Genomic DNA, 23,686 nt, shown 5'->3' on the forward strand with positions numbered 1-23,686 from the left:
GTTCTTTATTAAAATCATTGTTGAGTTCTGTCCTGCTAGCAGCACGTCACAGTATTGTCATCGTCCCCACTGGTGGCAGATGTGGCTGAAGCAGACAGGTGGCAGTTTATTTCCACCCAGAAGTGTGTGTGCTCATGTAAATCTGAAAGTGTGTGCATCTGTATTTCGAGTGTGGAGACCCGACCCAAGCCTGACAGGTCCCCTCAGCCAGATTTGGATAAAAATGTAGGGTCATGTTGGCTGGTCTGGTCTGGACTGGTGAAAAAGAACCTTCTGTCTGATCCCATCGGGTGTCAGGTTTGGGTTTGGGCTGGTTGCTACTCTTACACGGTCGAGTTCGGACTGAAAAATGCGTTCTCTGGTCTGTATGTGTGTTTGAGGTGCTGTCAATAAAGTGTAGCAAAACTAGCCATCACCCCGTACAGTCAATCCATACAGCAGTATTAATACAAGGCTTTGAGTCTTTGTCCAAAGGTGTACAGGCAGAAAATGGGTTTCCACAGCAGGCTAAAACTGGGCTCACCAGGGCCAGCAAATGCTTAAAAACCTCTGAACACAGAGTTGGAAACCGTTACCCGCTCTCACTCCTCCTCCGCTGTTCTTCCCATCAGTGTCTGAAGGCTTGTTGTGGATCCCCTTTTTCCAAAAAGTGGGGACACTGCTTTTGTTATTGAAGACGTAATTATAAAAAAAGGCCCTGGTTTGGCCATTTTTGGCCTCACTGGAAACCACAGTAGCGAGCAGATGTAGCCCTACCCCTGACATACAGATCAGAGTAGCTTTACAGTTTGTAAAACTAAGAAACAGTGTGTTTGTTGAGTATCATTCTTTTTTCTTCTTCTTCTTATAGTACAACAGCTTGGCAAAACAACACACTATATATCAAAGTCCGTACTGCTTCGGTCGGTTGGCAGGGGTAGCTGTGCAGGACTTAGGTTGCAGCTACTACAAGAAGCAAAAAAAGCCTGTGCTGCTCGCTACATTTGTGTTTCAAAGAGGTTGCCTCACTGTACAATGTATAAACTCAAGGGTCCGAACCTGAAACAGGGTAGAGAATATGGCCCCTACACTAGTGAGAGCTATGATAAAAGCTGCTGTATCCGTAAAAGGTTTAATTAGTCGATCAGTTGTAGCCCAAACCAAAAATAAAGGCCCCTCTAGGTAGACAAACACACGCCACCACTGCTACAGTGACACGGTCGTAAGACACTCGCGCACCCGTCCACATCGTCACAAAGCCTAGGGTTAGCTACAGCAGATAGCTAATGGAGGCGGATGGTTGGTCTTAAGTGAGCAAAAACACAGTTACGTACTGGTCTCTGTTTTCGCTGGGGGGTGGAAAGCGGGGTGGTTCGAGACAAGGAGACGGACAAAGAGACAAAATAAAGACATAGTAATTGAGATAATACCGTAGCTAAATTTAGTAGACAAACTTATATAACGTAGTGTCTTGAAATATACTATCATATATATTTAGACCTTTTTTTTTTAGACGAAATAAATATATCCACATATACTCTTCTTTTTTTAAAAACAGCTATACAATTGCACTCACCAACACGATGGCTAGACATGAGGAGGAGGGGAAAGGAGGAGAGAGGATGGTTCATTTCTCTGACACTTTCTGTTCACACCACCAGCTCCATGGCTACGTTAACGTAAAAAAATATCTCTTCACACGAGCTCGCTGCTGTGGTTCGGTTCCGCGCAGCAGACGGAACCGAGCCACGCGGTCGAGCTGCAGCCAGCAATCGTCGGGCGAGGGATTCCTTTGCTGTTGGAGTTGCTTGCGTTGTGAATCAGAATCTCCCTTCTTGGGTTCATTGACATTTGTACAGGCTGTTGGTTACTGATTGTAAAAAGCCAAGCACTGAACTGTCTCCACTTGGACCGAGTTGATTTAGTCTCTTTGAACTGAGGAATTTATCAAATAAAACTAAAGACTAGGAAAGAATATGAGTCTTTTTCTGAACATATTGTCAAACAATACCTCCAAATACTACAAATACAAACACTGCTTAACTTTTTTCCTACTGCTACCAAATACCATATATATATATATATATATATATATATATATATATATATATATGCTGTATTTTTTTCTCTTCTCTCTAAAGAAAGGCAGGTAACTCTACACTGTTCAAAACAACCTCAGCTCTCTTTTATTCTTTTCTGCTGGAGTAAATCATGGCTCAGATGCAGTTCCAGGCAAACAACATGAGCTGGCCAGACTGGGATGGGAAAGATGGCTCAGGCGTTATGATCAACAGTGCTGGGTCAGAGGCTCTCGCCTCTCTATCAAAACACCAATGATGTCCAGAAACTCAGTGATAAAACTAGCCTCTCTCTACTTGCTGGTATCAGCTTGCTCGTGGATTAAAAAGCTGTAGATCTTGGCTGCTCATTTACAAGATGAGAATACTTAAAAAAACAACAAAAAGAACAAATGACACAGGAGGTTCTACTGTGTCTGTCATACATCACCACCCAGATTGAGGACTTCGTCAACACCATCCCATCTGCGAGCTAGCATCCATCATAGGCACAGTCTCTTTGACATCAAAACGGCAACTCACACCAATCAAATTCTCCCAGTCTTGGTAGCATGAAGCTAACTGCAGACATGTTGATTTAAGTAAACACCTTCGTACTCAACACAAAACATATGGCAGGAGCAACTAGCATAAGGCTATACGTATATATTTTCCCTGCAACGATGGATCACCTTGTCTAACAAAACTGTGGCACTACTTTGCAAGGTTAGACACACAACTCCTACACAACGGTAAGCAAACCTGGGTTGATTCGTTTTGCAAATGCTATATTGCCTCGGTGCCAATTGGACCACTTGCAGAAGAAAGCAAACAAAGACAAAATCATTTTGACCAACTGCAGATCTTGCTCCTTAGCATCGACTGAGGCCTCACCTTGCAAGTCTAGCCTGCAGTCACTTACACCAGGCTGCAACGACGACGGCCTGAAGTCAACGCTGTTTCTATCTTGTGTTAGAAAGAGATGCTACAATTTCCATCTTCAAGTGTCTTAATTGTTGTTGCAGCACACGTCTCAGTGGCTGACTTTACATTCAGTCAAATACAAAGAGGGAACAGATACTGTTGCTGTTGTAGTTAGGTAGTTGAGAGAATGTTTCATGTGCACTCAAGCTTGAGTAGTATGGCACAGTGCTTACATTGTATTAGACGTAATACATGTCTTGATATATATAGAACACCATCAAGAACAACAACAACGACAACAACAACAACACAGGAGTAAAGTAAAGGTCTGAAAATAGAAAAGTGGAACATGAACACAGGGAGAAAATAATGTATTGCTCGAGAAAGAAGAGATGGATTGACTGGTGTAGGTGTCTTTGAATGTATGCATGTCTGTACTTGTGATGCGTATATTTGGGAGATGATGGAAAACTTTGTGAGATTAAAAACGAAAAACAGCAGCTAATGTACAGATTGATGTCGAGCTCTACTTAAGTTTGGCACTCAGCTTTTCATTAAGCCAGTAGAATATCAGTCACAGTTGACTTACCCTGTTGTCAAGAATACAAACACAGAAAAGCACAGACACACAATAATCACATCGAGGAGAGGAGCCAAGAGGAAAGAACAGGAGAAGCAACGGTGACAAGAGTGATGAAGAGAAAATAGACTTGTGAATAAAGTAGGAAAGATGGAGAAAATTAGAGAAAAGTAGAAGAGGCAGGGGGGAAAAGATACAACAAAAATAGGAGGTGTATGGAAAACAGAGAAGACAAGGTGGATATCACCCTCCTCTCCCTATAAAGAAGGTATTGATCATACACAACAAAGCTGCCTCTGACAGGCGTCACAGTTTGTAAACAGTTTGTTAAGGAAAAGACAAATGGGGGTAAGCGATTTGGTTAAGGGAAAAAAATAAGAACACTGTTCTTTGTTAAAGGCTTCCAGGAGCAGCAGGCATACAGTACTACAAAGTTCCTGAGCCCTCAGTTAGCGTGAATACAAACTGCTGCTCAGCTTCAACATCCAGCCCTTTACTGTCAAAGCAAAGGAGTCTCCTTCGGTTGTACTACTTATATCTTTTTAGTATATTGACTAACCTGGTTCAGAATGCAGGTTATTCCTGTGGTTAATTGTCTTTCACATACTGCGAGGAATGAAAGGACACAACAGTCAACACAAGATTGCTCCTGTTTTCCTTTGACCTACCCCGTTGGGTTTGTTTGGCTTTGTTGTTTGTGCAGAACTTAAGGACTCGCTGCGTATACTGTCCCGACTTGGCCGTACAGTCATTTTTGCTGACAGACCGATCTAGATCACTTGCTGGGCATCAGACTTGCAGGACTCCCTTATGACACTTGGTTGAACTTCAGACCTCACTCTCCACGCTGGAGAAGTGGGCTGAGCCCCTTCGCGAGCAGAGTGTCTTGGCTTTAAGTGGTAAGTGAGGAGACTGAGGAAACCTCTGGGGCTGGGGTACAGAGCGCAATCTCTGGTACTGCAGTTTGGCACTTGCCGAAGCCATGGAGGAGGGCTGGGGCGCCCCTGGCGTAGATGAAACCACAGAGGGAGAGGACACAGAAGAGGAAGAGGCTGGGGGAGGAACGTGGATGGGGTGAGTTGAGGATGGAGGAGCTGGAAGTGCAGGAAGTGGGGGTGGCAAGTTAGGTATGAGGGTAGGTGGGGATGGTATCCTTCCTCGATCTCGGTCCCTGTCTGTTCTCTGTGTACGCTGCTGGATGCTAAGGTTTGACTGGCTCCCAGATTTGGATGGATTTTGTGAGCGATCTGGTTTGGATGAAGATGAGGAGTCATGTTTAAGCTTCAAGGGACCACCAAAACTCTGGCAGTGGTGGTACAGCTCTTCCTGGCTTCGTGAGGTTATGCGGGCCCATTTCGAGGAACGGGAGTGTGGATGGTGCCGGGGAGAATGACAGGAGGAACAGCCTGCATGCCCTCTCCCCTTGTCCTTTGACTTTCGTTTACTCTTCTTCTCATCCTGTATGTGGAGTTTGTCCACTGACCAGTATCGTCGAGGAGGCGGTGGTGTGAGAGGAGGTGGTGGCCAATGTGACCCTGATCCCCACCCTCTTTCTCCTCCATCTCCACCACTAGATCCCCATTCTCCCGTCCCCCACCTTTCTCCTCTCTCGAGGAACAGGTCATCTCTACTGTTGATACTGCCAGCTTTATCCCTGGAGGGGTACGTGCTGAAAAACCAACCTCCCCCTCCGATCCCTCCTACTGCTCTGCCTTCATGATCCTCCCAGTACCTCTCAAACTTCCCAAACTCTCCCGAAGAGCCATCATCATCAGAGTATATCCCAACAACCTTGTCACGTTCCCTCTCCTCATCGGACAGTGTCCTTCCTGGCCGCTTTCCACGCTCTGTTTTCCTTCGATCCTGCTCAGACTCTTCATCATCCTCTACTTCGGTTTCCCACTCGTGGAAGGACAAACCCTCCTTGGAGTGCATCTCACCTCTCTCATTTCGTCCCAGCAATGGCTTCCTCTCTCCCTCCATTCCAACAGCATCCCTGTCTGAGCTTTTACTCTTCCTCCTTTTGGAGGACACAGGCAACAGGGGCAGGAAAGCAGATGGAATTGTGTCACAGGATGGGTTGCCCCCTCCCCAGAACTTGACAGATGTCGAAGGCTTATTGCTAGAGCTATGATAGTGTTTGCTGTTCCTCCGCTTGTGTTGTCTTTCCTTTTCTCTGCTATCCTCCCCATCCTCCCTCTCTTTTTCTTCTCGTTCCTTTCTCTCGTCATCACCTGGGATGTTCCATCCATAGCTTCTGATTGAGCTCTCACTCTTCTTCCGAAATGACTCTTGCCTCAGGGGTGGGTACGGTGGGTAGTCTGGTGTCCCTGATTTGACTTCCTCTCTTTTCTCAGTATCTCTTCCTTCCTGCACTGACCGCTTTCGCTCTCTCTTCCGCATCTTATCATCTTTCTTTCTTTTCTTCTTTGCTTTGCGTCGCTTACGCTCCCGTTCCCTCTCCCTTTCTTCTCTCTTTTTCTTTTTACGTCCCTTCTTCCTCCTCTTTCTCTCATGCTCTCTTTCTTTGCGATGCCTTTTCTCCTCCCTCCCCAAGCCTATATCTCCCTGGCTTGTTGTCCCTCCCCTCCCTCGCTCTCTGTCACCCCATGATGCCCACCATTCCTGTAACTGGGCCAGCTGGCTGCCTGTCCTTTCTCTACCATATTCTCTCTGAGGGCGTGGCTTCCGGGGTGGGATTGGTGGAGGTGGTGGGCTGCAAGGCAATGAGCGTGATGACATGCGGCGGGAACGAATCTTCCGTCGTGACCCCAGGAGGAGGCTGGACTCCTCTGTAAGCAAATCTGAGTCATAGTCATCATCCACCATAAAATCACGGTCACCTGCTCGATACCGGAAACTAAGTGAAGAGTTGTATGAGCTGTCACTGGAGCAAGAGGAGGGAGAATTTGACCGAGAAAGTGAAACAGACGATGAAGAGGAGGATGAGGACGATGTGGAGGAAGAGGAGGAGGATGAAGCACTGGAGCAGGTAGAGTAGAAACGGCATGGGGAGGAGGGAGTAGTAGGAGTGTGTGTTGGGGAGGAAAGGGGGACAGGCAGAGGGGGAGGTGGAGGAGGACGTCGCCCTCTCCTTCCACCTCCATCACTTGCTCCATACCTGCCACCACCACGCCTCCCAAGAGGGAGTATATTCTCATATAGGGGACCCCCTGACCCCTTCCTCCTTGCCTGAGCTAGGCTTCCTCGTCGCCAGAAGGGAGGCCTTCGTGGAGAAGACGGGAGTGGTGGAGGAGGCTTTGAGATTAAGTGCCCTGGGCCTTGTTGAGGGCCTTTAGGAGGCAGCCGTGGCATCCCAGAGGCTTTTGGACCTCTAGGATTAGCTTTGGGAGTCTGCTGGGGACCTGCTGTCTGTTGGTCTGAGTTAGCTACAAGGCCTTCTGGATCTATAGGACCATAGTAGCGCTTGTACTCATCAAGCCCATTGTCCCCTCCTCCATCCACTCCACCTGCAACACCCCCTTGCAGTTTCCAGTGCTGTCCAAGGTTCTGCTGATACTGTTGCTGGGCCTGGAGTTCAGTGATGCCTCCTGCTATTCCCCCAATACCCACACCTGCACTACTGCCCGCGCTCATAGCTTTCTCTGGTTTTGACCTATTCCAACGATCTACCACGGCAAGTCTGCGATCGTGGCGAGGCAAAAAGGTAGAGCAGGGCATGGGTCCTTCAAGCAGTGGGCTATTTGAGGGTCCCAGAGCCACGGCTGAATGTCCTGCAGTTGGTGGCGATCCAGGTAGCATGGTCGTATAGGTCTGCCCTTGTTGTTTTTGGTGGTGCTTCTGCTGCTGTTGCTGCTGCACCATGGCAATGGCTGTTGTGTTGTTGACTGTGGCTGTGACGAGGTGTTGCTGGGGTGCAGTAGGCATGGTGGTCACAGTGTGGTACTGGGGTAAAGAGCTTTTGCTGCCTCCTGGTGCTGTCTCATCCTCAAATTGACAACAACTGTACATCCCCTAGGGGGAGAGATGAAAGAGAGATTGCAATTAGAGCAGAAATGCACCAAATATGGTAATTAGGAACTGAGGTACTGTGTCATGGAAGGACACACTGAAAGTGAAACAGACATTTCCAATTCCAGTTTTGATATGGATACTGTTACAGTAGGTGTGAGCAGGCACCTACACAAATCAGATGGAGCCTATGTCATTGCATTTAGTACATGAGGCAAATCATGAAGCTTTAAGTATTTGCTGTCCCTACACATTTATTGTCATGAATCCTACAAAAAGTCACTACATCGTAAGTCACAGTTTACACAAGAAGGTCCCCTTAGTTAAAAAGTCTGTCAGTACTTTTGGTTAAATGAGATGCAAATTTTGTTTTTCAAATATGATTTTCACCTTGACTGTGGATACTGACCCCTGCAGAGCTGGTTATGTTTTCATCCATGTCTCTTGGTTTGTTTGTTTTCCTGTCTGTCTGTCTGTCAATCAACAGGATACTGCTAACACTACCAGGGTGATGTTCACCAACCCACTGAAATTGTATAAAAACAGCACATTTTAGGCAAGATTTATGCTTGAGAGTGCCATTCAACTTTGAAATATGAGCATCAGCTAATAAATTCACAGTTCATTCCTGCTCCACCTTTATCTAAAACAGTGACCAAGGTCTAGAGAATGTGAAGTTTAAGCTAATTAGTCTGTTCATGACTGAAAATGGCTGACACTTTCTCATTGCAGGATATTGTTGGGTTAAAAAAAGGGCTTCATGGGAATATCTGCAGGCTCTATTTTTGGCCCGAACCAAACAACACCTCAACCAAAGTCCCAAACATTCATCTTCTCTTTAATACCGTCTACAAGTCAGCTTCGTTCTTCTGCTCCATGATACATCTGCACTGGGTCTCAGGGATGAATTGAAAAGACTTGGTTGGTCGAAGGCCACTTTCAACTGATCAGCATCCCATTCTTGTGACTGCGATACTTCTAGAATGATTAGAGGGAATTGTTCTCAAACTTTGCTCAATTCTCCACAGGGATGAAAGGATGAACTGAAAAAAAAGGTTGGTGGTCTGAGGTCAAGGTCAGCGTCAACTCACAAAAATGTCTGGGAAACCTTGAGGGAATTTCTTGAACTCGGTTACAAATGTCCCTTGAGATTCAAGGATGAAATGCTCAGCTTTTGGTTGTCCACTGGGAGATCAGGAACACATTGCAGAGACATACAACTGTGATGCCATATTTCTAGTACCTCTAGGTGTAAAATCATCTCCCCACAACTTAATTTAGATTCTGGTTCCAGTGGTTGAAACACGGTAAGTTTCTCCAAGAGGTTGCTAGTTCCTGGGGAGAATTCCTGTGTTGGAAAGGGGACTTTAGAGCTTAAAATCAGCTGGCATTATCCTGCCCATGAAATACTGTTTATGATATTGGTTGTGCACCACATTATAATGGACTTTTCTAATGTTCTAATGGCCTGAGTTAGGGAAAGTTGATGTGTGTAAAAAGGTGTAAACTGATGGCAAACGAGCGCGATGGCGAGCACAGCTGATTAAGAACATTTGTCTTAGCTATATATGCAACATGGGTTTTTTTTTTACCTGAAGGTGCAAAATACTGGGAGGAGAAAATGCAAATAGGTCAATTTAGCAAAAGCAATGCGCTTTATCAGGCCAGAACGCAATTTCAGCGACTGAAATGCGATGGTTGTTATTAAGTAGCGAAGAGGAGGCTTGGGCAAAACTAAAGAATGCAGAGAAATTGGCTTTTTTCACGTGTCAACACTTTTGGTTTTACAGACAAAAATAATACAAATATATTGGCTCTGGAGCTCCTGCTCAAGCTAAAAGGCTGACTTGGAGCGAGAACTGTAAGCACACACACGCCTGGGACACACCAAGATCATGAAAATATACTAAAATACAGTTCATATAAATGTGTGTATTTCTACAACCTTAATTCCATCCATCCATCATCCATTTTCTTCCGCTTATCCTCATTAAGGGTCGCGGGGGGGTGGAGCCAGAAAGACCCCGTGCTCCAGCCGGGGCTCCACCCACAACCTTCTTGCTGGGGGGCCACAGTGAGGACCACTGCTCCACTGGGCCGCCCCCAACCTTAATTCATGTTATCAATTTATTTTAGTGCCATTTCTAATAATTGGTTGGTGATGTGGTCTATAACCAAATAAAACCAAACAGAACATTCACATCCACTGTAGTTGACAATGAAACCGCCCCCTGGCTGCCCAGCAGTGGTACATCAACCACTGAAACACGCATCCACACTGTTTGCACTTGTTAATATGTTAGAATGCTGTTAAGTACTGTATTTGGGGTCTTGGTAACTCAGATCCCAAGTTTTTTACAACACGCACACACACACACCCTTGGCCTCTGGAGAAGGAACAGGAACTCTCGTATACTAGACAACGTGACACACTATGAACGCTAATATTACAAATGAAAGTTGCTTGCATTTTAGTCAGAAACCTGAAATAACCCGAGTAAAAACAACATTGGGAACAATTCCAGTCGCAGCTCTTGACAAAATATCTTCTAATCCACCCTTGTTGCCTTTATGTTTATTCATTGCATAACCCGCGCCTGTGTAACCTGTTTTACAAAAACAGGCCCCATTTTGAAGACAGAAAATAATCTGTCTTTATGTTCTCTCTCAGCATGTTGGGAAATCACTCTTTGTTTCTCTCTACCTCAGGTTCCTCGTGTCACCTCATTCAGTATCGTATAAAGGCGGACTACAGGGAGTAGCGATCATTAAATATTAATGAGTTTTGGCGAAACTTCAGACTGAGTTTACCAAGCTTCTCTAAGTGTCAATTTTCACACTATCAAACCAAACAAAGCTTTGAGCAAACAAGTTATGCTCAGCTGGAACAGGATATTTTTCCCCACAGCACTGTGGAAAACAATTGTAGATTCAGCCCTCTGCAATGAGTACACAGCATCTGAAGAGGAATCTCAACAATTGAGGGGAGCAAAAGCAGCAAAAACTCATTGTGTTGTTTTGCAAATAAATCTAATGGATTGTATGGGAGTAGAATTGGTATTTAGCAGAATCACCTGTTCTTCGTGCAGCACCGTTTGCTTACCTGAGAAATCCAGTCAGTTTGCCCTCACGCTTCCTGTCACATGGACAAAATAATCCAATCGTTCAAAACGCGACAAGCGATCAGAACCAGAACCAGATCTAACTGACTGTTCCTAAACACAAGTTCTATCATCCTACCAAAGATCATCAACATCCACTTGCAACTGTTTCACCAACCCCGCTGACAGACGGACAGAACATCGCGAGGAATCACATGACGTTCTCGGCGGAGGTAATTAGTGATGCCGTGACAATTAACCCAGTCCGCCTAACTTAATCCAAACATAGTGAATTTCAAAACCCCTTTTCAGCATTGCTTGGTGTTCAAGAGGATTAATTAATTTCTATCAATATTAAAGGGCCTGACAAGGTCGGTCTTTTGAGACCCCGGGCGAGGCTTCAGACACCCGCACCAGTTCACAAGTCTGCAATTCTCTCAAAAGTCTCCAACCCTCTTTTTTTGGTTGAATCACCATGAACTGAACTGACTGCCAGCCTGCAGTACTGGACGGACATTCAGAGTGTCTAACTGCTCCGAAGATTCATGGCAAATATTCTGGCTTCTCAGCGGCAAAATTCAACAATGCTCGACATGAATAAAACACAAATCACTGCGTGACGTGTAAATTCCAACTCCATCGTGACATCTTCTTATATTTCAAACCCCGAGCAGAAGCGATCAATTATACGATCCCTTCAGATGCGCAGCTGGAAGCTCTTTTTGTTGCATATGTACATCTCGCTAGATGTACGGCACTCAGTTAGCAGCACTAAGAAGAACCGTGTAAATAACAGGAACTGTATATTTGTCACTGCTGCAGATGATTTGTAGAACCCCTTGATATCAGTTGCATCTTAATGACAAAGAATGTGGGCCCTCCTGTAAATCTGCGTTCCCTCCCAGGACACAGATCCGATAGAGTCTGTAATAATGGCCCTTCCTGACTCATGAATCAGCAGTCCCAGCAGCAGAAGTGCTATCACTGTCTCCTGAGCACGCGGCGCAGCACACTGTGAAATTGAAACTTGGGTGAGTCACTGATTGGGTTAAAGCAAGTCGCCGAGGCTGGCCGCAGAGGCTAAGGAAGCACAGCTTGGGAGAGAGAAGCTAACTGGTCTTGGGAGTGCCCTTTGCATGGAATTGATGTTTTTATACTGCAGATAAGAGCTGAGTTTACTCGAGTGACAAAATATGCTGGCGTGCCCAGAAGGTGAGGAGAGGTGAAATTGGACCTCAGAGTATCTTCAGGGGGGAATCTCGGTGTGGATACCACAGACAGCTCAGGACACAATGGCTCTCTACCCACACAATCACTTTAAATCTTCTATGAAACAGTAGAAGCGTGTTCAGTATGTACACACACACACACACACACACACACACACAAATGCCTACTTTCAGGGAAACACGCTTATGGTTCATTGACCAGAGGTTCTCAAAGTGGGAGGGGATTATATTTCATTATATGGAACCTCCCTAATGAATGTGACCTTGTTGAAGAAATTCTAATTGCAGTTGTTCCTTCTTTCCTACCCAGAACCTACGAAAGGAACCAGGACAGGAGTGTTCTCATGTATTTTGTGTACTCTGACATGACTAAAAACAGCAGTATCAGGCGAGCCTGGCTCAGCGGCTGACTGAGCAGGATCAAATTATGATAACGACCCCCTACAGGCGTTTAAAAACTAAACTGTAATGAAAGGAGGGTAAGGGGCACCATATTGCAGACCTTTTTGGGAAAAAAGGTTGTTTGGGAATGTTTAAAACAACTTTCTCCGAGCACAGGAGGACACATCAAACATTTGAACTGTATTTTTTGAAGCCCAAAAAAACCCCAAAAACCCCAACCTCAAAAAGCCTCTGATACTATTAGATGTCAAATGATCACTCAAAACAGAGGCACAAGCTTAAAATGGACTATTCGTCCCTTGGTGGGACCTTTCAGACAGACCCATTCTGTTGAGGCAAACACAGTTCAGGTAAACAATCCGAATTTCAAAGACAATTAATGAAATATTACTTCCAAGTGTTGCATTTAGCCCACTGGCAATGATCCTGAATGGATTTTGTGATTGTCTTGTTCACACAGTTGGGGGATAAAAATGAACCGCTTTCGATTTATCAAGCAGTTGTCGGCTGGTTCAGCGCGTGGGTGTAATATTTGTTTCATGAGAGTGAAGCATCAATGCTCACACTATTTATAGTTTGTTCACTTGTGTAAGGCTCCGGGGTGAATTACAGGATGACAAGGGAGGGTACCAGTGTGTGTCTGCGCAGCGACGGCGTTTCCATTTGAGGGAAGAAAGACTGGAGGCTCAGTCTTAATATAGACACAAGTATCGAGAGCAGAGCCCAACCTATTATTACGCCTTATTTATTTATTAAGTCTAAATTTGGCCAGTCTCAGACCTCACATGCAGGAATCTAGAACCCTCAGGGGATCGTGGATCCATACTCGTCTATGTTGCTACCTCACTCTGCGTATTCATTGATGTCGGTGTTAACCTCAAAGACTGAGCTCAAAGAAAACAATACTCACCGCCGTGTAAACAGCATTTCCTCGTGATCTTAATGAGCATGCACTCCTTGGGCCTGAGGTGCTGAGGTGTGTGTGTAAGAACGTGCAAAGTAAGGGTGGACTTTGCTCTGTTGGATGCAAACGCCTTCATCCAAACAGAGTCTGATCAATAATCTAATTATTGGAAACATATTTGTAACGGCTTCTTCTTGTTCTCATTAAACCCAACTGTTCAAAAGCATCATGTCCTTTTGCTGAATCTGAAACACTTCCTTGAGACAAACTTCAGGATGAAGAAGCGGATGTACGACGACACCTCTCCCTGTCACAGGCGTTCAACGAGTCTCGCTCAGTCACACCAGAGAAGTTTTAGAATGTGTTGAAAGCATTATGTCACACCTGTAATGTTTTGTCCTCTCTTGTCTTTTTATAGCGCTCATAAATTAGCCACTCTCCACTCTGGCTGGGAGGAAGAGCTAATGAATCACAGCCTTTTGCTGTCACTTCACAATGGTTGTGTCACCTTTACAAGCAGTGGTACTTCCATAACAAGCGTTCCATCACTGTGTCTGGACACCTACCCAGAGCAGCCCTCCACCTCGTCTCTGTCCAGCCTGTCCTTCTCTCACCTCCTTCTCCTCCTGCGGTCCGTTACGCTCCACTACCTCCGCCATCCCACTGCCTCCTCTGCTCTTGTCTTATCAACTTTTCCCAATTTCTCTCCTTGCCATTCCCTTTCACGTAATCCACCTCTTCCAGGTCCCTGTTCTTGCACCACCTCCTCTTCTTCCTCTCACTCACATCGTCTTTCTTTCCCAAGGCCTGTCAACATTTCTGTGACTGTCTGGCTGAACCTAAAGAAACTGCATTGTTTCATAGGAAAAGTCTTCACAACAGTTGTCAGTCTGTTGTGGACCCCTGGCCGTGCGATGCCGGTGATAAATAGCACTGCCCCTGTCTTGGCAAGTAGAGCCTAGAAAGAGGCAGAAACAAAAGCCAGCACCAAGTTCTTTTGTGCAAACCATGTCTTGTTACTTAGAAACCACTGGACACGTTTCATCTACAGTGTCTGGAATCAGACTGGCATCCTTTACGGGCTCTGCAGGATGTTCTACATGCTTCATGGGACCGTCAATCACTACGTTTACACGGAAAGTCAATGACTCTTACTTGATTTGCCCATTTCATTGAATGACAGTCACCGTCCCGGCTTACATGAACGGAGGAAAGACTTGATTTGTTGGTCCTCCGAAGCGCTGAGTGGCAAGATGCTCCCTTACGCGTGGAAGCGGTTAGTCTTTCTTCTGGTTCACATTTTTTCATCTCACACCAAAACTAGCCTGGACAGCAGCACGTTTCCCCCTTAGTCTAGAAATATGTCGTATTCCCCACGTATTTCCCGGTGTGATGACACCCACCCTGACTAGTTGCTGTTTGTTTTCCAGGTTGAACGCCGCAGTCCACCTTACGGAACACGCACAGAACACCGGGCCGGTTAGGAACAGATACACGATGGAGTCACTGGACTCCTGACCTCAGTATCCAGGTGTCTTAGTCTGACTTTGACAAATTCCACTTTCAATGTGTTTTATTGTCTTGTATTTAAGTTCTATTGGGACTTATGCAATACATGGACTTTTCCAAACATAACGTAAATGTACAGTTCACTGATAACAGTAGTGTTATGACCCAAATCCAGGCGTCATAGTAATAATTAGCGTGTTCAGAACAATCACGTGTGACGCTTGATTATTATGTGCTGTGGGCCTCTGAAGAAACAAAGTGTTTGTTGAAACAGCGTTTCAACTTGAACTCTACTCACTCCTCGATGTGTCATCTAAAAGTCACGAGAAGAATGGGTCTGTCTTCTACTTTGAAACTCTTAGTCTGGCCAAACATCTGCTTCTTCAAAAATAATTTTCCAGAGCTGCTGGAGGAGCGTATCACCATTCTGCAGCTTACCTCCCTGATTAGTTCGTTAGTTCAGCTTGAGGGCATCAAATCAGCCTGATCAGCTGCTGTAGTATTTGTCTGAAATTAAAAGTTCAGAGTTCACTTCCTTTGGTTCTCAAAAAAAAAAAAAAAAAACAAAACCTGGTGGAATTTTTAAAATTTGTTTTCATATTGATTGAGAAAGATATAAAGAGTCTTTCAAACACAATTATGTGACAGAATGTACACAATACACAACACACGTGGTCCTCGCTGATGGCACTGAGAGGCAGTTTGAGCTACGGCCCATGTTCGTTCCTTCTAGTTCTAGTTTTTATCACCTAAACTCTGTTGTTATGCAGATGACACACGATTCTACAATTCTACCTTGTGTACTTGTTTTTCACTGCCTCTGACTTGTGTGTTTTGCACAAATCATAACAAGAGAAGTTCCTTCTATTCTGAAAAAATCCACCTGCCAATCCCAGGATATGTATTCTGAACTTGGTGGAGGTGTGTGGCAAACATCCAGCAAGGACCATGACCTCCTCAGAAGATCGCATGTTTTTACATGGCGTTTATCTGAGTTCCCTCTAGTTTGTAACATTTCAACTGAACCCAAATGGTCGAGGCAGATGGGAGTTTCTCTCCCGCCACGTTAGCCAGCTGCTTGCTCTCGGTGAGTGTAAAGAGCACAGTCTACATCTGCCTTATGTGAAAATATATTCAGCGAACTTCTGTCCAACAGTAGATAATTAAAGCTTGATTTTGCTTTGCTTTCTTTTCTTAGAGAACGGTACGGTACAGGCATGGATGAAGCTGCACGTCTCGTGATCGTTCATTTAATCCCGGATGTTCTGTCTATTTCATTTGTTGTCGTGCCAACTAATTCTAGCCCAATAAATATAGAGTTGGGGTATCTTGGACACCCTCTCTCACCCTGCTGAGAGCCAGGAGGAAGTCCATCCCACCAGATCTCTTCACGCAGTGCCGTAGTTTCCAGTAGACCAGATGCTCCCAGGCAAACACCAGGAGACTGAGACCCATGGCTACCAACAGCATGTAGAAGACCCCCGCCATGTTGTCTATGTCCAGCTTACTGCTCATCACCTGGGAAGGAGAGCGGGTGAGGGTTATGGCAGGTGAGAGGAGAGGGAGGGGGTGATTAAGGAGGGGTAAATAAAAGGCCGATAAGGTAGGAAGGGAGGCATGTGAGAGGCGAGGGCCACAAAGAGACGGGAGATTGTATATTATGACTAACAAAGGCCCGTTTGTCTCCTGGACAGCAGATGAAAAGCTGATTACAACCAGCGGTACAACGGAAAATCCCCTACTGTCAATGCATGTCAGAGCACAGGGATGTTTTCACATCAGCGATGCAATGACCAGCAACATGTCACTCACCACTAAATATCTGGCTGGCATTTCACAAAGAGACTCTCCATCGGTTGAACTCATTCGTTTCACTGATCTCATCAGCTGCCAAGCTCGTTTACTCTGGAATCAATCATTATGTTTGCCTTGTATCAAAGTTGTGAGTTCATACGAGGGCTTTCACACCCAGACATTAACCAAGGGGTGTTTCCATCTTCAGATTAGCTTTTCCAGCCCAGAGTGGAGAGGATGATGACACCCAGAATCAGGTCTGTGAAATCTGCCGTGCAGCACTTTAACGTGTCGGCGAACGTCCCCTCCGTTCAAGCCCTCGCCAACCGACATCACACGACGACTGTTTGGGTTTGTGTGGCGCTCTGAACAACTGATCCACTGTTATACAGTTGCAGCAGTCACAACGGAGGAGGGGAAAGTGGAGCGACGTCAGCACGAGTCCACCGCCACAAGATGATGGACGAAAAAAGAGACTTTTAGAGGGAAATTCTGGTATTTCTCCACCCGACTCAAATCCTCTTGATTACCACTCAAAATAAGTGTAATGCTGCGTTCAGGGGGAGTCGGGCAGAAGGAAGACGACAAACGGTGAACAGGAGCAGGGCGAGCCTGGCAGAGAACAGCGGAAACGGCAATGATAGACAGCATTTCTGCCCAAATTGAAACACATTTCATTTATTTTGGAACAGAATTCCCAACTGGATGCTGAGCAGCTCTCACAGGGAGAGAAAACATGGCTGCCTGGACAACCAGAGGCGCATTGTTTTGGTGCAAAAACACCTGAAGCTACACCGCCTTCCATCGGTCACTGTTGTGTGTCAAGGCCCCCCCCATACTTGTCTATCTGCCCATCTCTCTCCTTCTCGGTCCGCCTCGCATTCCTGCTCTGTTTCGGCCCGTCTGGTCGAGGCAGACAGCTGCCTACGTAGCGCCTGAGTCTGCTCGATATCCTGACCGGAGGTTTTTCATTGCACGTGTGTTCTCACGGGGAACCGCTGGGTCTGAATTACTTCAAAGATTGAGGTTCTAGACCGGCTCTAGTTCTGAAGCGTCTTGGAACACACTGCTGCTGTGATACGCTGCCACACAAATGAAATCGACTTCCACTGAGGGCGCTCGTGTTTGCAGCTGACCGACTCAGATCTTATCGGCGCCTGAAGAAATCATTGACAGAATCCTGGTGCTGAAGAATCTGTGAAGGCTCTCCAACTCCTACCGACGTCCTGACCACGCTAGACAGCCGTTGGAATGAGCTGTGAGGGGAAAGTCAAAGGTGTCATACCTCGATCTTATCGTTGTGGCAGATCCCCGACAGCCAGAGACGCTCCAACATATCAATCTCGTCTGTAGGAGAAAGAAAGAGCGGAGGAGAACAGAGAGGTTAAAAAGAGAAGAGGATGAAATAAGATGAGACAGATGGAAGAGGAGAGCAGGTTCAAGGTTCAGTGGAACGAGAATGGACAAGATGAGAGGGAAGACTAGGAGGCAAAAGAGAGAGAGGTGGAGATTTAGGAATACGTGAGAGGGACTACAATACAGCAATCAAGGAGAAAATGAAAACAATTTAGAAAAAAAATTGAAAAAGGATTCTTTGATCAGCAGAGGGAGGTGAACAGGAGCTGCTTGAAGAGAAGGTGAGGAGAGGAGGCAGCAGCGAGAGGAGCAGATGATGAAAAGTAACCCGAGCAAGGCGTTCCGAAGGCCTGCGAGAGATAGTCAGGATGTGGGCGACAGCTTTGTGCCAGTCGACGTGTCAGAGGCATTTAGAGAGGAACTGAGACAGCAAACGCAGGCCTGTAAACACAGCGACGTATGGAAACAGCCAATGAGCAAAACCTGATAATCAATAAGGCTATTGATTTGGTATATTTGCGCCATTTCTTCACCGAGACAGTTTAAAACCTCCTCACCAAGAGGGCCGGCCCGGCCGAGGTGACCGAAGCAAACAGCATGTCTGAGCCTTGGTGTGAACCGGACGGCGGTCATCCGTCCACACTCTGGTGAACACATGAAATAATGACGGGACGCGAGTGCGACCGAAGGATCAAGTGCACAAAGAGCCTGAGGAGGAGACACGAGTGACCCGGCCGGCACGCACGCTGTCCTGCGTGCAACCTCAGAATCTGTGACTCTACACTCCGCGTCCCCGCCACACGAGGTTCCAATCTCTCATGCTCAGAGTGACAGCATTAATCGACCTCTGGGTTAATTAATGTCGTCTGGAGCCCCACTGCAAGGATTAGGCCTCCACCGCTCGGCCATGTTGACTGACGGGTCAAATCCACTCCAACAAAACACAAATCTCCCTCTAACACATATCGCTGCGCGCCACGCTTCACCTCCCCGACTGTCATGCGTGGGAACTCAAACGTTCCGTGACAGCTGAATAAATCCGGGCTCAACTGGATCGACCCTTCCTCCCTACAAAGAGCCCGACAATGAATGCTATTACGCATGGTCCGTCAGTGTGTGGCTCGCTCACAACATCGAATTCATGGAGTTCCATTGAGAGCTCAGCTGATTTCTCTCTGGCTGTCCGCCTTTATCTGCCTGTAAATACGTTAATCAGGGCGGCACAGAGAGCTGCTCACTGGGAGACATCTTCCTCACAAAGAGCTGAAAGCTTCTCACCTGCTCCGAGAGGATCTGCAAGAATGAAAGGGAACGATTTCCAAACACGGACGATGAATGACTGAACTGAAAATAGAACTGATGTTCTGTGTTGAAGGTTTTTGACAGTCTCGTCATGATTGGGGAACAATCCCATTTCAATGGGATCCAGTTCTGTTCGGACCCGGTCTCCCTCAGCCTTCCCGCGGTCATCAGAGGATTCAAGCTCCCGCCGTCTTCAGTCCTCTCTGATTTTACAAAGGTGTTATTCAAACTCAGCAACCTGAGAGAGGCTTCATGCATTTAGCATCGAACCCATCTGGATGTTCTCAGCCTATTAAACGGCTGCGCATCGGGAGCACAGATTGGCGTCCCTCCTCATCCTCAGTGGGCGGTTTGATGAAATGTTCATGTTGGGCCTCATTCTTTGCCAGATCCCAGCTTAGCACGATCCGGAACCTCTCACATTGGACTCCTTGATGGGATCCAGCAGCTTCTTTGGTGCCGCCAGAATATTTCTAAACGCGGTGATTTCTGATGCCTTCGGTGATTTTTTTCCCACTCCTCTGGTGAAAGAGAACATCATCCTCTTTGTGTTCTGGGATCTTCTGATTCACAAACGAAGCACCCACGTTGGTGAACAATCAGCAAAGAACTGGCAGAGCTGAATTAGATTTTTCTTGTAAAAGAGAGTAGAACTTCAATTAGCAGCCCAGGCTTTTGCTTGCTTACATCACCGGACCGGCCGGCGTCTGCAGGGGCAGGCCTTTAATACATTTGAGCCAAAATCTTGCTCGCAAAGATGGTGGACAACATCAAAGTGCCTTATTTCATCACACCAGCAGTCTCCCTCGGTGTCATCAATTTATCTCGCAAAATTAGAAAAAATATTTGATCATAGGTTATGTATGATTTTAACGGAATGCGCTAATATCCTCAATAAAACAAACTTGGACTGCATTTCCAGTTCAAATCACCACGATTTTTTAAACGCCTCCTTTATGTTTATTTCCACTCTGGTCATGCTAGTAAAATCCTGCTAAGCAACAACGCGACACTCCATCAGTTCCTGAGTGAGGCCTTCAGTCCCGTGCTGGCCAGGAGGGTCCGTGGACGCGAGGCCGCTGCTGCTGAGGTTGGTGTCTGCTGGATGCACGATGTCTCTCCATCTCTGGTCAGGCTGACGGCACTCAGCTGCAGGCACACGGGACTCTTCTCAGCACAGAAACAAAAAGAATCCAAAAGATGATCAAAACCATGATGATTTCCTGTGGAGGGACACAGAGGCGGTGAAGCTCCAGGCGGGATCATGAGCTTGAGAGGGTGACACGTTCACTCCAGACAGGACTGAAATCCGTGCAGGTTCCGCCTGTATTTGTCAGTGTTTCAATACCCGGCCGGTCAACGGTGTCTTGTTGAGACTCGGCTTTTAATTGAGGTTGTACGTGAATTACAAGATGCTGTTGCATTAAATCAAGACCTTAACTGATGGAGCAGGAAGCAGCAGAAGTGGGCCGCAAACAACCGCTTCCACCGGGCTTTGTGCTCAAAAATAGGAAATACTTGAGTCTGCTGCAGGGCCATGTGACCCGGGACTGAATGATGATTGAACCTGTTCCTGCAGCCGACACAAGCCGGTGTGAGCGGGCGGTTTTGGCCTGGGGAGACGGAGCTACTGTGTCTTTGTCCTGGTGGAGGGCAGCACGTGCATCCACAAGAAGCTCCTTTGGTAGCAGCGCCCACTCGTCCTTGATTTGTGATGCAAAAATGCACATGAAGCGTTTCAGAGGTGCAAGCTCAGCAGAGTACTTTGTATCAACCAAGACCCATAATCTACATACATTAGTAGCAGATTGGGTTAATGCTTTTATTTTGTTGTAAATGTTCTCTTGTATCATGGAAATGCAGGCTCAGTAAAAAGAGACAACAAATAAAGACAATAAGCGACAGCTGGATGAAATTGCTCGTCTTTCTACGATGGAAATGGAAGCAAACTTGTGTCCTATTTCAATTTTCCAAAGGTTTTTTAAATTTTTTTTTTTACCTGCCATGTTTAGAATGGATCGCATTTTCTTCTCAGTGAAAAACAGGACCGAAGCAATTTAGAGAACATGAACAAACGCGGATCGGCCAAAGAGAACTCAGAGTGAGGGGGAAACGCAGCATGGTGTCAAAGGAAACTGCAACTTTGTGCCAGACGGAAAGAAATGACCTCACCTGTTTGTGCCGTTGCACAGCTCCTGTGTCTCTGGAAGAGAGCGCTTTGTGTTTCTGATTAGCTGAGCGGTGAAAGACGGCGTTTCACAGAGGGACGGTGCCAATCGGCCCCTGGGAGACGCACCTGCTGGTGCCTGGTCTCATCAAAGTCCCAGGTCGCTCTGCCAGCACCGACCAGTTCCTGGACTCACTTACTCCGACTGTTCCACACACACAACGCCTCAAGCAAGATGAATACGGGAATGAATTCAAATTCATTCAATATCAAATATCCATTTTCAGAATTTCAACTTTGAAGGCCAGTTTTTGTCACGGGAAACATGATCCTCAGGACAGCAATTCAAAGTTTTTCTAAAGTACACACAACCATCCTAACATGCCCTGATAACTTTAGAACAGCACCCCTAGAGGACATGGTGGACATAGCACATATTTGTTTCCACACAGTAAAATCTCCAGATGTGGAGGGACAAGCCCAGGATGACTCGCAGGAATAATCAACACTGCGGTGAACGACAGGCTTGTAGAGGAGCTGAGGCTCACACACACCGTCTCTCGGCATTTCATGCCATAATTATTAAGAAATCCAAATGATCAATAAATCCAATGATTAAGGGCCGTAACATGCATTAAGTGATCTAATTACTGAGGAACACAAGTCCAATTCAAGTGCCGGCTCAGAGAACAGAGAGAACAGAGAGAACAGAGAGAACTGTTCTCAGTCAGAGAAATGAAACCCAACACGTCAGAGGGCGCCTTGATGGAGAAGAATGGGGGAGGTTAATCCCTCACAGCCAGAAGCTGCTCACTTAGCCGTTCTCTTTTTGGTCTTTGGTGTGAGTGACGCGGTGCAGCTACGGGGTGAGGGGGGTGAGGGGGTGGGGGGGCTCTTATTCCTGCGTCTGCTCCTCTGGAGTGAAGACACTTGATTTCATGGACGTCGGTTCGGTCTGCTGGTCTTCTTCTCGCTTTTAGCAGAGCAGAAGTGCTGGTGGCGAATGGAAGGATTAAATCAGATTATGAGTGGCACAATCATCCCATGACTGGTCGTAGCTGGAGGCTGCTCTGGGCCTGCTAGCAATCACCAACGTGGATAACGAGGAACGCTTTGTCCAAATGGACGTCTTTTACTGAACGTTGCTGCTGGTTTCTGCTGATACCACAGAAGAAGAGCAGATGCGGTCGTCGTGCGTCTCCCCTTCACACAACCAGCAGTCCAATTTAAGGGACAACTCTTAGATTTCACTCTCTTCATTTTGAATGGCGTCCAGCATCCGCTGCTCGTGGGAACCGCTGTCACCGCTGGCACGGAGACATTTTCCTACCCGCTCCTCCAGCTCGCTAATTGCTCACAGGCTAAATTGCTCCCGAGAGGAGCCAATTTGGTGTCCGACCAGTCGTGCTAAAAAGGAGTCGACAATGCTGGAAAAAGAAAAAAAAGATGCTTATTTGGGGGAACAATGACAGAACCTGCAGAGAACCAGAGTGCATGATGGTAGAAGCGACTTGGAGTTCCTGAAGGTGCCACACAAAGCGCAGCGTTAGCCAAAAGCAGCGAGCTGCTCCCTCACCGCTGGTCACACACAGCTGCTTCAGGCACATCCTGGACGGGGGCATGACACCCCTCCCTGTGGCGGTTTATGAGTCGGGCGTCTCTGCTGCTGTCTCTGATGACTTCCCCTGTCCTCTGTCCTCTGTCATTCACGTGCCCATCATTATCTTCTCACTTCAGGCTGAACTCAGTTTGGTTTACTGCTCCTGAACATGGCTGTGGTTTAACTGTCAGCTATTTGTCTTCCCCATTTTACCGCCAATAAACTCGGCGACACACGGCTGACGCATGACACAGCTTCACGGTTTATGCCTCCACACCTGCAGCAGCGCTGACTGGACAGATTCCAATTCTGACTTTTCCAAGAAAGAGCGAGAGGCAGCAGGAGAGCTAATAGTGCCTCCACTGCGTGCTGCAGCAAATCAAACAGAACATGATGTTCTTTAGAAATAAAGCAGGGCGTAAAGAAATCAGCAGTTGCTTTAATCAGCTACTGACTGTCATTAGCGCATTTTCATGTGGAGATTTTTATTTCCTACAGATAAGAGTAGCATCCGCTAGCTCCCGTGAATCCAAGGTTTTAATTCAGGAAATGTCCACCTGTCTGTGGGAGTTTGCTTCCTCGCTGATCTGTGCTGAGGGGTTCCAGGCGTCCCTGAAACTTCACAAACTGATCAGCAGCAGAGTTGTGAGATGGAGGGTCGGAATGACGGACACAAACAAGCGTTCACGTTGTGATTAACGGTGAAGGCTGAGTGACTGTGCCAACAGAGAGCAGACTTCTACCAGGAGGAGGCGTCACTCTGCCCGTCTGCCACGCTGCTCTCGTCTTCAGTGCTTCAACTGCTTCGAT

At 46.6% G+C, this 23,686-nt stretch overlaps 1 protein-coding gene across 1 annotated transcript in view; it reads right to left on the bottom strand.

Moving 5' to 3' along the window:
• The window catches only part of grin2da (glutamate receptor, ionotropic, N-methyl D-aspartate 2D, a), a 107,513-nt gene continuing 83,827 nt past the window's right edge, over positions 1-23,686 (bottom strand). The window contains exons 17-19 of the mRNA XM_086193290.1: positions 17,737-17,798; positions 16,005-16,175; positions 1-7,515 (exon numbers count right to left, since the gene is read on the bottom strand). Of these exons, the coding sequence (XP_086049416.1) occupies positions 4,369-7,515; positions 16,005-16,175; positions 17,737-17,798 (3,380 nt within the window). The 3' untranslated portion in view covers positions 1-4,368. The remainder of the gene's footprint in view (positions 7,516-16,004; positions 16,176-17,736; positions 17,799-23,686) is intronic.

Source organism: Aulostomus chinensis, chromosome 22 (genome assembly GCF_037954235.1).
Source record: "Aulostomus chinensis isolate RoL2024-O1b breed Wild chromosome 22, RoL_Achi_v1.0, whole genome shotgun sequence".
NCBI lineage: Eukaryota > Metazoa > Chordata > Actinopteri > Syngnathiformes > Aulostomidae > Aulostomus > Aulostomus chinensis.